The sequence below is a fragment of the Ylistrum balloti genome, unplaced genomic scaffold, assembly GCF_031769215.1.
Source record: "Ylistrum balloti isolate Yb309-2 unplaced genomic scaffold, AGI_CSIRO_Ybal_v1 Utg370568, whole genome shotgun sequence".
Classification (NCBI taxonomy): Eukaryota; Metazoa; Mollusca; class Bivalvia; order Pectinida; family Pectinidae; genus Ylistrum; species Ylistrum balloti.
The window spans coordinates 1,302,188-1,317,382 of NW_026782356.1; the positions used below are offsets into that span (position 1 = coordinate 1,302,188).

Consider the following 15,195-nt stretch of genomic DNA (forward strand, 5'->3'; position numbering starts at 1 on the left):
ATGTACAGTACATATACAAAAGCATGAGATCATACATATTGCATACATAGAACATATTTTTTGTTTAAATATCTTTAACATTAAGGCCTGCTTCCTTATCTTCTAAGAATTTGTTCTTATCTCAATGACATATCCCTCATTGCATATTCCAATATTACATCATCTTGATAATAGCATGTACATTAATCTTCCATGCATTCACTTGGAGCAAGTGCCAGTCCTTAGTGTTTATGTTATTCCTGTAGCTCGTTCAGAAAAGCAACAATGTAATGCAGTAATTTTTTAAAATATATATAATAATGACAATATCAAAGTACATGTAGTCACTATGTATGCATTTACAGGTCGCTATATCATCGAAGCAAATGAACGCACATGCAATGTATACAGATTACAAGTGGATAGGTCTACGGTAATATGTGGCCAATATATATATGTAACGTGCAGCTAGTCTTTGCACGTAGGCGTGTAGGAAATCGGGCAAGCATCTCTGGAATGTAAAATACCCTCTGCATGGAATCATAATTTAATACTACATATTGTTTGCAACCTGTTCGTGTTGTTGTCAATTAAATGAAATCCTGTAAAAAATGGAAGAGAAAGATAAAAGGAGCACCTGTTTTTGTGAATTCGTCAAATGTGGATCCGCCAGCTATTAACCATCGACACCAATCAATCGTGTCAACATCGTCGATAGATTTTGATCTTGGGTCGAATAAACTGTCCAAAAGATTATTTAACGACTGATTGTTTCCGCCCTTTCGAAAGCACTCCCCTTTATAATAACTGGCAGTGTTTCGCTTCCCTCTTTTCATAAGAGCTGTCACTTCTGGTCCTGGTGCAGCCATGTTGATGTTTCCATGGCAGGACGACGGGTAGAAATTCGGACTTGCTACTTGTTTTCAAGCGCGTTTGCCCTTAAAAACAAACCAATCGTTCAGAGCAGACACTTGAAATTCTTACACATTCCTCTATAAGTTCAATCACAAGTTTTCCTCTCCAACAATCTGCATATAAACTCATATTTACGTTCCATTGCTGGGCACCTGTGCGGTTGTCACAATTTATGAACATGGATCAAGTGAAACGAAACACTTCGTCATATGAGAGTTATATCCCTTTGTCAAGTTCGGAGGTTATCAAGCTGAAATGGCAATCACAACTGCTCGCGACCTATTCGAAGATTTAGAATTTGTAGGGGACGATGAATTGATTTCTTTTGCCATGGGAGCTCCTGGACAAACTGCATTGTCAGGTTGCAAGGAAATAATGATAAAAGCGACAGATTTAGCTATGGTAACGTGTTACTGTAGCACTAATATCTTGGTTATGGATAACTTGCATCTTTTTAAGGAAAGATAATTGAGTTCAAATCACCCCAAAGGATTTTTTTTTTGTGATTTGTTGGTCGTTACCCCTAATGTGACTTTTTATTAGAATATTTCAGCGAGAAATGGCATTATTTAGCATTTACGGTACTTAATAACTGGAAAAAACAGTTTACCTAAAATGTAGGCCACAATTAGACCTATATACTGAAGTACAGCATGTTTCATTTTATGGGCCTATTATGACAATTTTTTAAATCGGTGTGTTTGTTAAATATTCCCATTGTCTATTTCATTGATTTTCAGCCCAGTATCCATACACACAGTTTTTTTTATCATTAATAGTTATTCTATTTGTTTTCTCTATTTTTTTTCCGCAAATATGTTATCTACTTCTTTTCTAATTAGAACTAGATTATATATTACACTTCATATCAATATATGGTACATGTCTTTTCTGTTTTCTTTCAGGAAGTTGAGTTTTTAGTCTTGTAATTTTACATACTGGCATGTAAACCCTGCTTTCTGTGACAGTTGAATTTTATTGAATTTAACTTCATAGTACAGGGTTTTCCATAATTTTGCTAGAAGTGGGCTGTGTAGTGTAAGTAGGAGGCTGGTCTGCCATGTACGTGTAGTCGTGTACAGAACATTATTATGGAACTGGATTGGTGTAGGCGGCCAAATGATCAAAGTAGCCGGTCAAATTGGCCAGCGACCGGCTCTTATGGAAAACCCTGTAGTATAATACTGTTCTGCATACAAGAAAGTATGACATCATGGGTAGATGTTTTATGATTGGGTAACCAGCTAAGTTTGGCACATAAGGTCTTTGTTCCAACCACTAGACCTGTGATACTTGACCATTACATGAAAGCTAGAGCTGCAGCAATCAGATATATTGCATTAAGTTCATTGTCATCTGTGCTGTTATTCAGGTTTGATATGATTTGCCACACAGACATAAAGATTATCTTATTATACACATATGAGTGTAAGTTCAAATAATAGATTACTTGCCTGGAACTCTCTGGAGATGGGTCATGTTTTATCAACTATCAATATTTCCCTCTGTACCATTTCCATATTCTTTTGTTGCATTGTAGACATATTTAGATTCAAGTCGATTTTGTTTTGAAGAGTGACTTGTCCCAGGAGAGATATGTTTTCCAGTATGGTCCTCGTCAGGGCGATCCAGTATTTCTGGAACATCTTGCCAAATTCTTGTCTTTACAATATGGAGACAATAACATTACTAGGTAAATATAATTTTTTTGAATCATTAGATATAAAAATTTTCAGACTTAAATGAAAAAAAAAAATATGACAAACAAGGATATTATATTGATAGGCCTCAGGGTGACCACATTTTGTAGTGACGACCTCATTGTGACCACTTTTGGTAGTGATGTCCTTAGCTTATAGTGATGGTAACATGTTGTAGGGAAAATCTGATGGTTACAGCTGGTGCCACTCATGGTATCCATTTGACGGCATCTGTCCTCTTTGATAAGGATATTCCTGTGTTTGTTGAGGATCCCACTTACTTCATAGCCATCAACATATTACAGAAGGACTTGGGGAAGTTGGTTATACCAGGTAAAAATGTAATTGATTGAACTGCCAGTCAGCTCGTGACCATTTGTTATGTACCGATACAAAAATTAACAAACCTGTAGGATCATATTCTTTGGAAGTTGCTATTGTGGATATGGTAAGTTTTCTTATTAGGCTATCATTGTAGGCGATTTATAACATTGTTAAATAGATCATCTTACTTCTACCTAAAACCTGCACCTTTGATTTTTATTTTGCTTGAAATATTGATGGATATGTTAAGAAAGCAAAAAAGTGAATTCACAACTATCTACATAGATCCTACAAATCTGAAACTCTCCCTCTCCCTTATGAAGAGCCTTGCCCTCTACCCATGGAAGACCTTCACCCTCTGCCTAATGAAGAACCTCAACTCCCCGCAATGAAGAATATAAACCTCATCCTCTATCTGATAAAGAACCTCATTTTCACATCTTCCCTGATAAATATCCTCACCATCTCCCGTATGAAGAATCACAACATTACCATTTTTCTGATGAAGAACCTCAACCTCACCTTCTCCCTGTTAAAGAACCTCACTTTCTTCTTTATGAAGATCCTCATTATTTCCAAATGAAGAAGATCACTCTCTCCCAGATGAAGAATCTTGCCCTCTCCGATATGAAGAACCTCACTTTCTCCCTTATGAAGAGCCTCACTTTCTCCCTTATGAAGAGCCTCACTTTCTCCCTTATGAAGAGCCTCACCCTTTTCCTAATGAAAAGCTTCACCCTATCCTTGATGAAGAACCACACCATCTCCCTGTTAAAGAACATCATGCTCCTCCTGATGAAGAACCACACCCTTTCTTTGATGAAGAATCTCACCATCTCTCTGTTAAAGAATTTTACATTGTCCATGACGAAGAACATCACCCTGTCCATGATGAAGAACCTCACCATCTCCCTAATGAAGAACCTCAACCTGTCCATGATGAAGAACATCACCCTGTCCCTGATGAAGAACCTCACCATCTCCCTAATGAAGAACCTCAACCTGTCCATGATGAAGAACATCACCCTGTCCCTGATGAAGAACCTCACCATCTCTCTAATGAAGTTACAGAATAAAGAAGGTGTAAATGCTAAAAACCTAAGATTAGGTACTGCATGAATAGATATTGTAATTGTTACTGGTTTTTAGTTATAAAGTAGGCTACATTTGTCACAGTTGTTTTTGTAACATCTTTGCACTGATTGGTAATCAGATTTTGAAATCATTACTTTTTGAATTATTAAAAGTTCCTGTTGGGGATGATGGTATAAACTTGGAATCACTTGAGGAGCTGTTGAAGCAACACAGACAGAAAGCTGGAGACAAGAGCACATGGAAGTGTCCCTTCTGGACTATGTTGTATCTGATGACAGTGTACAACAATCCCAGAGGCAACTGTCTCTCACCAGGTATTCTAATGTTTAACCTGTTAATATAACCTTTAACCTTTACATGTATCCCGGAAATCTGAATGTTAATTTGGTTATCTAACCTATAAGCTGGTGATCTAACCTTTAAGCTTGCGATCTAACCTTTTGGTTTAACCTTCAACCTTACATATCCATGAAATCTGACATTTAACCTTTAACCTGGAAATCTGACAGTTAATCTCATGGCCTGACCTTTTATCTGGTGTTCTAATATTTCATCTGTGATATTTTGGGTATGATGTTATCAATGTCAGTTTGTCCTGTCCTGTAACATCATGCCCCGCCCAGTTAGGAATCAGTGTGTAATATCTTTGAAACCTCTCAACAGTTTTAGTTCATATTTACCAAATGGTATCAAGAAAACATCATGTCATATTATGGTTGTCAGAGGTCAAGGTCACATCATTTATGGGAGCAGGGCCATTCATATATAACAGATGTGTTTTATCTTTGAATATATCAGTTTATTGGTGTACACTGTTCCCCAGATTCTTACATTATCCTCTTTTTATTAGAAAAGTGTCAAAAGCTGATAGAGCTAGCCAGGAAGTATGACGTCCTACTGTTTACAGAAGATGTCTACAACCTACTCCATTATGAGAAAGACACGCCACCTCCACGTCTTCTCTCCTATGATGTCAGGTTAGTCTCATCTCCTATGATAAGGGGTTAGTCTCCTTTCCTATGATAGCAGGTGAGTTTCCTCTTGTACGCTGTCAGATGTGTAAACTGTACCATGATGTTAGATGTGTTTTCTTGCCCATGATGTCTGAAGAATCTCCTTTCCTATGCTAATAGGTGAGTCTTCACTGCTTTGATAACAAGCAAGTCTCCTCTCCTATGATGTCAAGTAAGTCTCCATCGCTTTGATAACAGAAGAGAAGAGTCTCCTCTTATATGACATCAGGTGAGTCTCCTCTCCTATGATGCCACTTGAATCTTGATAACGAGCTAGTCTCTTTTCCTATGATGTCAGGTGAGTCTCCACTGCTTTGATAACAAGCGGGTCTTCCGTCCTGCGATTTCAGGTGAGTCTCCTCTACCATGATGTCAGGCGACTCTCCTCTCATATGATGCCAAGTGAGTCTCCTCTCATATGATGTCAGGTGAGTCTCCTCTCATATGATGTCAGGTGAATCTCCTCTCCCATGATGTCAGGCGACTCTCCTCTCATATAATGTCAGGCGACTCTCCTCTCATATGATGTCAGGTGACTGTCCTCTCATGATGTCAGGCGACTCTCCTCTCATATGATGTCAGGCGAGTCTCCTCTCATATGATGTCAGGCGAGTCTCCTCTCATATGATGTCAGGCGACTCTACTCTCATTTGCTGTCAGGTGAGTCTGCTCTCATATGATATCAGGTGAGTCTCCTCTCATATGATGTCAGGCGACTCTCCTCTCACATGATGTCAGGCGACTCCTCTCATATGCTGTCAGGTGAGTCTCCTCTCATATGATGTCAGGTGAGTCTCCTCTCATATGATGTCAGGCGACTCTCCTCTCATATGATGTCAGGTGAGTCTCCTCTCATATGATGTCAGACGAGTCTCTTCTCATATGATGTCAGGTGAGTCTCCTCTCATATGATGTCAGACGAGTCTCTTCTCATATGATGTCAGGTGAGTCTCCACTGCTGTGATAACAAGTAAGGCTCCTCTCCTGCGATTTCAGATGAATCTCCACTGATATGAAAACAGAAGTCTCCTGTTATATGATGTCAGATGAGCTCTATCTGATAAGATATCAGGTGAGGTTTTCCTCCTACAGTCTCTGATGTGTTTAGTCCTCCAACAATTTAAAGTGGGTTATCTCTCCTATGATTTGAGGTGAGCTTCCTCTCCTGTGATATCAGATGAGTTTTCTTACCTGTGACAACAGGTGAGATTCCTGTAGTGAGCTGAGAGCTAAGTTACCTAAACAGTGTGAATCACTTTCACTGCAGAGGAACTTGATGTATAACAACTCCAAAGTAAAGTATTTTTTAAATTAGTACAGATGTATGGTGTTGTAATAACCATTAAAAGGAGACTACAATATACATTAATGTATATTAGTGTTATCACATCAGTGATTTTCTACACTAACATTTGGAATTACTATTTCTTGTGATGGATGTAGAATAATCTGAAGCTTTGTCATTTCATGCTGTCTTTGTCTTAATTTTACAGTGTAGTAATACAAATGATAAAATTGTTTCCAGTGAGAAGCCTGACTACAAGGGCTGTGTACTTTCCAATGGAACCTTCTCCAAGATTTTTGCACCTGGTTTACGACTTGGTTGGATAGAGGGACATCCTGAAGTTGTCAAGTTGCTGTGGTCAAGGTATATTTTGAACATAAAAAATATGTTTTCTCATAAATAATCTGTGAAATTTTTTTTAAACCGGGACAAAGAAATGGAATTTACAGGCTTAGATAATTTTATCTTACAATTACCTAATATCTTAGAAAAAAATGTTACATATTGTATTTTTGGAGACATGAAACAGAGCATACAAAGTATATCACATGTTATATCTTATAGCCTAAGAAGAAATACAGAGATTCATTTGAAATGATCTTGAATATATTCTGGATTGAAATTAAAGATAGAGAAAATCTGAAAATCAAGAGATTTAACCTGAATAGTAGTTCATAATAGTGATGCTTCCAGTTTTGATACATGAAAAAGTCTAATAATCCTTTCAACTGTTAATGTCACATTCTGCTTAATATCACATTTCCCCTGACAAATGGAACATGATATTAAGGAGGTTCTACTGTACAACCATCTGTTTCTATTTTAAGGATTAGATTTTGCCAGGTTGGAGTTGAATTATATACATGCATGTTATACAGAATGTATATAGGTTATGATCATAGAGTGTGACCAGAAGGAGTGGAAAGATTATTCTGAATAATACCATTAGACATAAATACTATAAAGCGATCCTTTATGCCGCTGGGCAGATACATGCTCACTGTAATGATAGCTGGGTGACATGTGTTGGTCAAAAGCCAGTCACATGAACCCTTGATTAGACAATAGTGCACATATTTCTAAGCAAAACACTGCATGTCCATGCCTAGTACATTGTAGAATAAGCCCAGTTATACTCCTGTTCATTAAAATTACAAACCAATTAATGCTGTTCCATAATCTGTGTTATCCCCAGCAGGAACAGGGGCAGAACAGGTGTAACTGTCATATTTCATGACCAAACAGGCAGCTACTTGCAAGGCCTCCTGCAGAATAGAGGGTTTTTTTTGTAGTCTTATGAATTCTATTGAAGCAGCCAAAATCAATATGCTTCTGCCCTCCAACTGGCCTTCCAATACTTGGGATCTTATCCTTTTCTTTCAGTCCTGTGTAAACTATCTTTAATTTTTTTTGTCCTTAGAAACCTGTCTTTATTTGTTCCTTGGTGTAGGTGTCTCCTGAGACAATTATCTTGATATGACTCTAACTGTTGGATTGGTGTCTCCCTAGATACCTGTCTTGAGCTGACCCTGACTGTTGATGTCTCTCTAGATACTTGTCTGCAAATGATCTTGGCTGTTGCTGCCTTTTTAGACAGGTGTCTTCATATGGCTCTGACTGTTAGTGTCTGTCAGACACCCATCTTCTGATGACCCTGGCTGTTGATGCTCCCTAAGCACTGACCCTGACTGTTGTCATCTCCCTTGAGGTCTATCCTGATGTGACCTTGACTGTCAATGTCTTGCTAGACACCTGTCTTCATGTGATACTGGTTGTTAGTTTGACTCAAGACACCTATCATCATATGACTATGTCTTTGGGTGTCTCCTAAGACACTTATCCTCATATTCCCCTGTCTTGTGGTGTCTCCCTAGATACCAGCTCTCCTCATACATGTATAACCGTGCTGTGTTGGGGTCTCCCTGGACACTTGTCGTCGTATGCAGCATGGCTATTGAGAGAACATAAAAGTACAAACAAAGACATTTTTCCATTATAGCAAAATAAATACGGAATTTCTCATGACCTGATGAAGAGTGTTATTTGATATTGACAAACAATATATATTCTTTTCCTTAAATGACCAGAGCTGTTAATAGGACAAAAAGCAATAAAACAAATATACAGCTAGTAGATTTTGCTGATCATCATTTAGTGTTTGGGATCAAATAACAACAATGATTCACATTTGAATTTTTTTGTTTAAAATAAAAGGTTAACATATATTTGTAACATCATGCCTAGTTCATATAGGTTGTAGTAGGGCAATGTTATCATCTTAAGGACAATCTATTAACGTTTAACCAGATCAAATAATTTTATGGTGCCTAAGAGTATCTGTGCACTGAGCTCACTTGGTTTTTGGCAGTTTCACAGCTTGGAGTGGAGGCAGTTTTAATCACTACACGTCGCGGGTGATGTCATCAGTGTTACAGAGTGGACTCCTGTCGGAACACCTGAGTCACCTCTGCAATGTATATGGGGTAAGATATTGATTCACTACATTTTCTGGGACTCTCATCCACTTGAACTTTCAGTTGTTGATCATTGTACAGTATTACAGGTTCACTGTGAGAGTAGGTGGGCAGTTTCTCTTGGCTCAATTAACCTTGTTTTACATGTACCAACTTATACATGATTCTATCATCGTGAACACAGCTAATGCTTCTATTTTCCAGGAAAGAATGAGTCTTCTTTGTGATACTCTACCTAAATATCTACCTGAAGGATGTCACTTCATCAAACCAAAGGTAATACTTAATAGCTCACCCACCATGGTGCAGCATATTGTTGTCAATTATATATTATATTGTTATGCTCCCAGAAAATTTTCCAGCGTAGTGTATAGTTGCATCTTAGTCTGTCTGTCTGTCTGGCTTTCAGTCTGTCCTTTTATATCCAAAGCATAACTTTGCCCACAGTTAAGCAAGGTTAATGAAACTTAGTGATTACATTTATCATACAAAGATAATGTGCAGTGTACCAAATTCAGGGACCACAATTCCTAAATTTCAGAGTTATTGCCCTTTGTGAAAATTTCTTGTCCAGAGTATACCTTTAAACTACATGTATTTGAAGAAGGCTAATGAAACTTGGTGTATACATTAGTGATACTAAGGGTATGTGCAGTGTACCAAATTCAGTTCTAAAAACCCCTTCATTACAGAGTTATTGTGGCTATGTTAACTTATTTTGTCTAGATCATGGTTTGCCAACAATTTAGCAAGGATCATGAAACTAGGTGTATACACTGATCATACAAGGACAAAGTGCAGAATTCGTTGTCTGCAACCTGTTAGTTAATGATCAGTTTCCAGAGCAAAACATTGCTTGCATTCAAATTAGAAAAATGAAACATGTTGTATACATTGGTCATACTAAGACTAATTGCAGTGTACCAAAATTCAGGTCCTGCATCTCCTTAATTATAGAATAATTTCCCTTTGTTTACATTTTGTGTTTAATGAAGTTGCTTTTGGAGAGCATTCATCAGGTTCACTGATATCCTTGTTTCTTAATATGTAATTGTCATGTAGAGTGATTAATATAATGTATTGATAAAAATTCTTAGCATGTCACACATTTATGTTTAAAGGGTGGATTCTTTGTTTGGGTGAGATTACCAAGCAAAGTTGATGGAACAGCATTACTGAGTCTAGCTAATGGCAAATACAAAGTGAATTTTATTACAGGTCAAAGGTTAGTAAGATTTTACTTCAATTTGAAGAATATTATTATCAATGTTGGTGTTGTGGTCCACATTATGTTAAAAACTTTTTCTGAAACTAATGGATGTCAATTTCAACAGGATAATTAAACATTTTTTGTTAAAGTACGAGTTCGAGATTTATTTTCAAATTAGGGACTGTCATGTTGTCTTAAGGTTTTGCATGGTTTTAATTTTCACTGATGTTCAGAAAGAAAAACAAAATACTTTAAAGAAATCTAATTATACAATTATAGGAGAAGATTGAAGGTTGTTTCTAAATCCTACTAGGTATTGGAAAATGGATGTTTCATGTCATATTAAATATTTCTGAAAGGGAAATTAATTTGAAATTGTTTGCATACTTTTCACAAATGTAAGATATGATAGAGTCTACATTGTTGATTTGAGTTTATTGAAAAAACTAAGTGATACTGAACTTTTTAGGGAAAAAAGTGAAAAAAAAAGATTTTTGAAAAATCATATTGTTTAATGAAAAACTTCTCAGCTAATTGAAATGCCCTGATTTAGAATCAAGAATTGCTTGTATCAGTATATTGTACCTTTGAAAGAATTTTGAATAGATGAAATAATTGTCTTATTTCTACAGAGACAACTTGTTTGTTTGATGACTCTAGTTCTGGTTTTGTTTTACGTCTGTTGAAAGATTGTATATCCATACCAATATAGGCACAATAGTCTTACATACAATTGATGGAGCTGAAGAGAAGTTCTCCGTAGTTAAGCAGTACTTTTGTGACTATAGTTCCCAAACTATCATATGGATATTAAATTCAGAATACAGTTCACTTCTTATCATATAGTTTTCATAGCTGCTTGAGTGTCTCATCAAGTGAGAAAATTGAAAGTAAAAATTCTGTATGGATCTCATTATCTCTTACCTATTACCAACATTTTTTCTTTCCTTACAGCACCTCACCTACAGGGAGTTTTCAGAACTGTATTCGTCTGTCCATCAGCTTCTGTGATACTAACCAGATTGATAAGGGGGTTCAACAACTCAGTTTGGCTATAAAGGAATATATGTCTGCCCCTGATCGTTGCTGATTCTTGGGAAACATATCTCCTTAATACCTACTTGTACCTGTGTTCTATTAGAGTGAATTTAAAATATAAAAATACACATGTATACAGAAGAAACTAATTGTATATTTTTCATCATATCAGATAATTTATGCCAAAATTATTTTGATACATACATATACCGGTGTGAAAATAAATGTTAGCTGAAGGAGAATTTATTTTTTGAAAACTGCAATCATTTTGTAATAGCAAGATACTGTGTTTAAGAATACACCACTGGTCTTGTTAAGATTAGGTGTTATATATGAAGTAAAGAATTAATATATACCATAATTTTAATGTGTTAGCTTTTGTGTATTGTAATACACTAGTGCAATAATTAGTGAAGTAGTAGTGAAGTGATGGAGTATAGAAGTATGGAATTAGTTTATTGTATAACATATGATCTTTAAGGCAACAAAAGTGATAATTTCTCTTTATTTCCTATTTATGATATAAAAATGTGAAGCAGCATTTGTTTCTGAACCCAAGGAAGACCTGAAAAAATTTTAAAGTAATACCATCAGGTATGTTATTTTATAATAAACACATGTACTTGACATTGTTTTGAAATTTACGAAATTTACTGAATTTTTGGGATAGATCACCTCCCCATGTAGATTTTGACTTTTCTTTTGATCATTTTGGATTTTCCTCCGTCGCCTCCTAGGTTTTAAATTAAAGCTCTTAGCATCACTGACAAGTCCTAGAAGGACAAAACAGCTGTATGATGCAGTTTAATTTATGGTTTGGCTCTGCTCTAACCAAATCTAAATTTGTATTAAAAAGGTGCTGTTTACTTCTGTGTCTTTAGAACAATGCTTCATGTCTTCAATGAAGACAATTTTCGTATATACCATTCCGGGGCAGCAATAGCTCAGGGTGGTTAGAGCATTGGCAGATGTAATACCGGTGAAGATCAGAGTTGAGTGGTTTTACCCTCCCTAACCATTCTGGTTTATGTTTCTGTGAAAGATGAGAAGTAGTTCTGTCTGTACTGAGGTGATTGTGTCTGTGAGCAATGCACTTTACCCCTTTTGTACTTGGGCCTCCTGTTTGTCGCTCAGTGAAGTAGCAAGCTACATATATTACAAGGAAACCCCCATCTCAAAACGGCAATGGCAGTTCATAGGGTGATGAATCCAGTAAACAAACAAGCAAGGATTCCAAATCCAAATACTGAATTCTGAAACTAATTTTATTGTGAAAATCTGAATTAATTGATGTTTGTCTCATGTACACACAAATGTGTGGCTCTTTATAAATGTAAAAGCAGTACACAGTTTCTCGGTGTGGCCATGCAGGATATTTTGTTCATTAAATTACCCCGTTATCAAAGGTTTTATCAAAATTAAAAAAATAATAATCCTTACTAGAATTAAAAAAATCGTGTTGAAATGGACAATGTAGGACTTCATGTTTTTTTTTTAGTAATATTTTGCATTGTGTTGGATCTGACTATCTGGTCAGTCTCAAATCTGTGTCTACACATTAAAAGACTGGAAGTGAGATAAGTGTCTACATGTCTTGATGTTGTTGAGCCTTAAAATAACCTTGGAGATGTAGTTGCGGGTTGAAATTAGTGATATTTTAGCATTTTTTGCTTTTTTTTTTTTTAAGTTGGTAACCATTGTTCTCACAAATCAGAATTCAGGGAAACTTTGTTTATACAATTTTTTTCTCTAAAATGCAACTGCAATATTGATGTAGTTTCTAAATATATATATATATATATATACATGTGTTTTTTTATCAGTCATAGCTGACAAGCTGTTATACTTGTACATGTATATCAAAAACATGTACTACAATTTCAAGAAAAATCTGAAATAAACTGTGTCATGTTCCCTTATTATACATTAAAAAAAAATTTGTGTAAAATATGCTTACTGAAGTTTAATCTCATTCAAGATTATCATAAACACATGAAAAAAGGAACTGTAATTTGTTCATAATGATTTTATTTAACTTTCATAAGAAATGCATAAAGGGAGATAATTCAAATATTCTTATGGTTGAGGATTGTGCTGTTGGAAAACTGTTCTATGTTATGCAAGAGATAAAAAGAATAGCTCACTCTCATAATGTGTTTAGACTGGATTTCAGGGCAATTCAAGTACTTTAATGACTGGTATCCATGGTAACTAAGGAGGAAAGTGTTTTTGAATTTTTGATAATGATCTGTTTTGAGAATTTTTACTCCGTAATGTTTAATTATTTCTTATAACTTGAACATAATCAGGTCAGTATTGTAAAAGATTGATATTTGCATAGTTAAAGTTGTGAAAATAGTATCTCTTGAACAAGATTGGATGCTGGTACAGTTTTTGGTAATCACAGTCCAAGGAGGGTAGGGCAGTAACATAGGTAATTGTGATATTTAAGGATCTCTGATGTCATGTCACTGTTCATTTTTTACTGCAAAGATGTCAGTTGCTGACTTTGAAATTTTGTGGGATTTCTGTATGCCATGGGTGTGAGATTTCCAAAGTGTCCAAAACTCATATTAATTGTTTCCTGCTATCAAAATATACCATGTTTATGTAACAGTACACAGTTTCTCGGTGTGGCCATGGGTGATTTTTTTGCTCATTAGATTACCCCATTATGAAGGTTTAAATTAAAAATGAAAAAAAAAATCCTTGCTGAAATTGGTCCTGTCATGTTCAAGTGGACAATGTGGGGTTTCATTTTTTTCAGGATAATATTTTAGCTTTGTGTTGGAGATTACTATTTGGGCAGTCTCGAATCTGTTTCTACACACCAAAAACTAGCTTTACAGGAAGTGAAATTTTCATAGTGTTTACATGTGGTCATGTTATGAAGAATTTCTGAGTTGGAATTTGCTGAAATGTAAGTACTTTGTTACCATGACAGTGTTGTTGATTGTAAGATAGGTGTTTAGAATTAAATTTCTTCTAGAAAGTTGTAGTGTTAGGTTGGAATTAGCAGTATTTTTGCATTTTTAGCATTTTTTCAGTAGGTAACCATGATAATCAAATGTCAGAAATCAGAGGATTTTTTTTTTTTACACAAATTTCATCTTTCTGCTGTTAATGTAATTGTTATGTAGTTTATGAATATATATACGTGTAATGATGTATTTTTCATAACCATTCTGCTATACCTGTATATCTCAAACATGAAAAATAATTTCAGGAAAAATGCAAATTAACTGTTTCCTGCTACCTTATTTATAAACAAATTTTCAGACAAATCATATTTCATTTCATAAAGGTATAGTATAAAGTCAAGGCTAAACATTGTTGGTCCAGTGGTCAGAAGGCTGTGGGTCAGCTGTTTGAGAGTCCTTTCACCACAGCATCTAGGAGCTATTAATTAAAATATTCACCGGTTGTAGTATATTACGTTCAGAAAGTATCATTTACTTTCCTGATAATTCTTCACCAGTTAGAATATATCAACTTTCCTTTGTATATCGTAAGACCCAAAAAAGATTTTAAAATTTGTAATTAACTGATGGCATATTGCCTTGGTGTGACATATTGTTATTCCTATGCCATGGTGTTTGTGTAATTATTGTTCCTTTTGATGACCATCATATTTTTTCAGGAAACCAGGGACCTATATAGCTGTATGTAGATCTCTGATGAAAGAGATCTGTCTTCATGTTGTAAAACATACATACACTATACATGTTTTATTACCTTATTGTGACTGCTGAAGATAAGATATTTTAGATATATTTTAGTGTGATGACCGTGAATATTATATCTACATTTAAGTAATGCCATCAAGATATAAATATACCTTTTTATGTGTACAGATGTTGTATAAATGAATACATTTGAATTTTTAAAATCGAACTACTTTGTTTACTAAGTAATATAAATAAAATGCCACCCCATCATTTTAATTGAAAGTGATGTAGATGATGTTAATGTTGATAAATACTAGAAGTATATACTAGTGAATACATCATATTGTATACGAAATGAAACTCTGAAAGTTACAATAATATGATAGTAAAGAGTGGCCAAGAAGACCCAATTTGAAATTGGACTTTGGTAATTTGATTTGGTAATATCACACGAAAAACTCGTTTTTAAGAGATTAGTATGGCCCGGCTGAATG

At 35.4% G+C, this 15,195-nt stretch overlaps 2 protein-coding genes across 2 annotated transcripts in view; one reads left to right on the plus strand and one right to left on the minus strand.

Moving 5' to 3' along the window:
* The window catches only part of LOC132556388 (E3 ubiquitin-protein ligase ubr3-like), a 37,098-nt gene extending 36,250 nt beyond the window's left edge, over nt 1-848 (minus strand). Inside the window, exon 1 of the mRNA XM_060220791.1 lies at nt 617-848. Within this exon, the coding sequence (XP_060076774.1) occupies nt 617-848 (232 nt within the window). The remainder of the gene's footprint in view (nt 1-616) is intronic.
* A 298-nt stretch (nt 849-1,146) lies between these two features.
* Nucleotides 1,147-11,394, plus strand: LOC132556399 (uncharacterized). Its single transcript, XM_060220808.1, has 10 exons — nt 1,147-1,296; nt 2,469-2,587; nt 2,773-2,927; nt 4,166-4,327; nt 4,864-4,990; nt 6,552-6,674; nt 8,680-8,794; nt 8,990-9,061; nt 9,907-10,010; nt 10,950-11,394. Exons 1-10 carry the CDS (start codon nt 1,150-1,152, stop codon nt 11,083-11,085), a joined length of 1,260 nt encoding a protein of 419 aa, XP_060076791.1. The 5' UTR covers nt 1,147-1,149; the 3' UTR covers nt 11,086-11,394.
* The last annotated feature ends 3,801 nt before the right edge of the window (nt 11,395-15,195 follow it).

Coding starts and splice junctions, on each gene's coding strand:
- LOC132556399 (XM_060220808.1), top strand. CDS start 1,150: ATGGCAATCACAACTGCTCGCGACCTATTCGAAGATTTAGAATTTGTA. Junction 6,675..8,679: donor GTCAAGTTGCTGTGGTCAAG/GTATATTTTGAA, acceptor GGTTTTTGGCAG/TTTCACAGCTTGGAGTGGAG. Junction 10,011..10,949: donor AATTTTATTACAGGTCAAAG/GTTAGTAAGATT, acceptor CTTTCCTTACAG/CACCTCACCTACAGGGAGTT.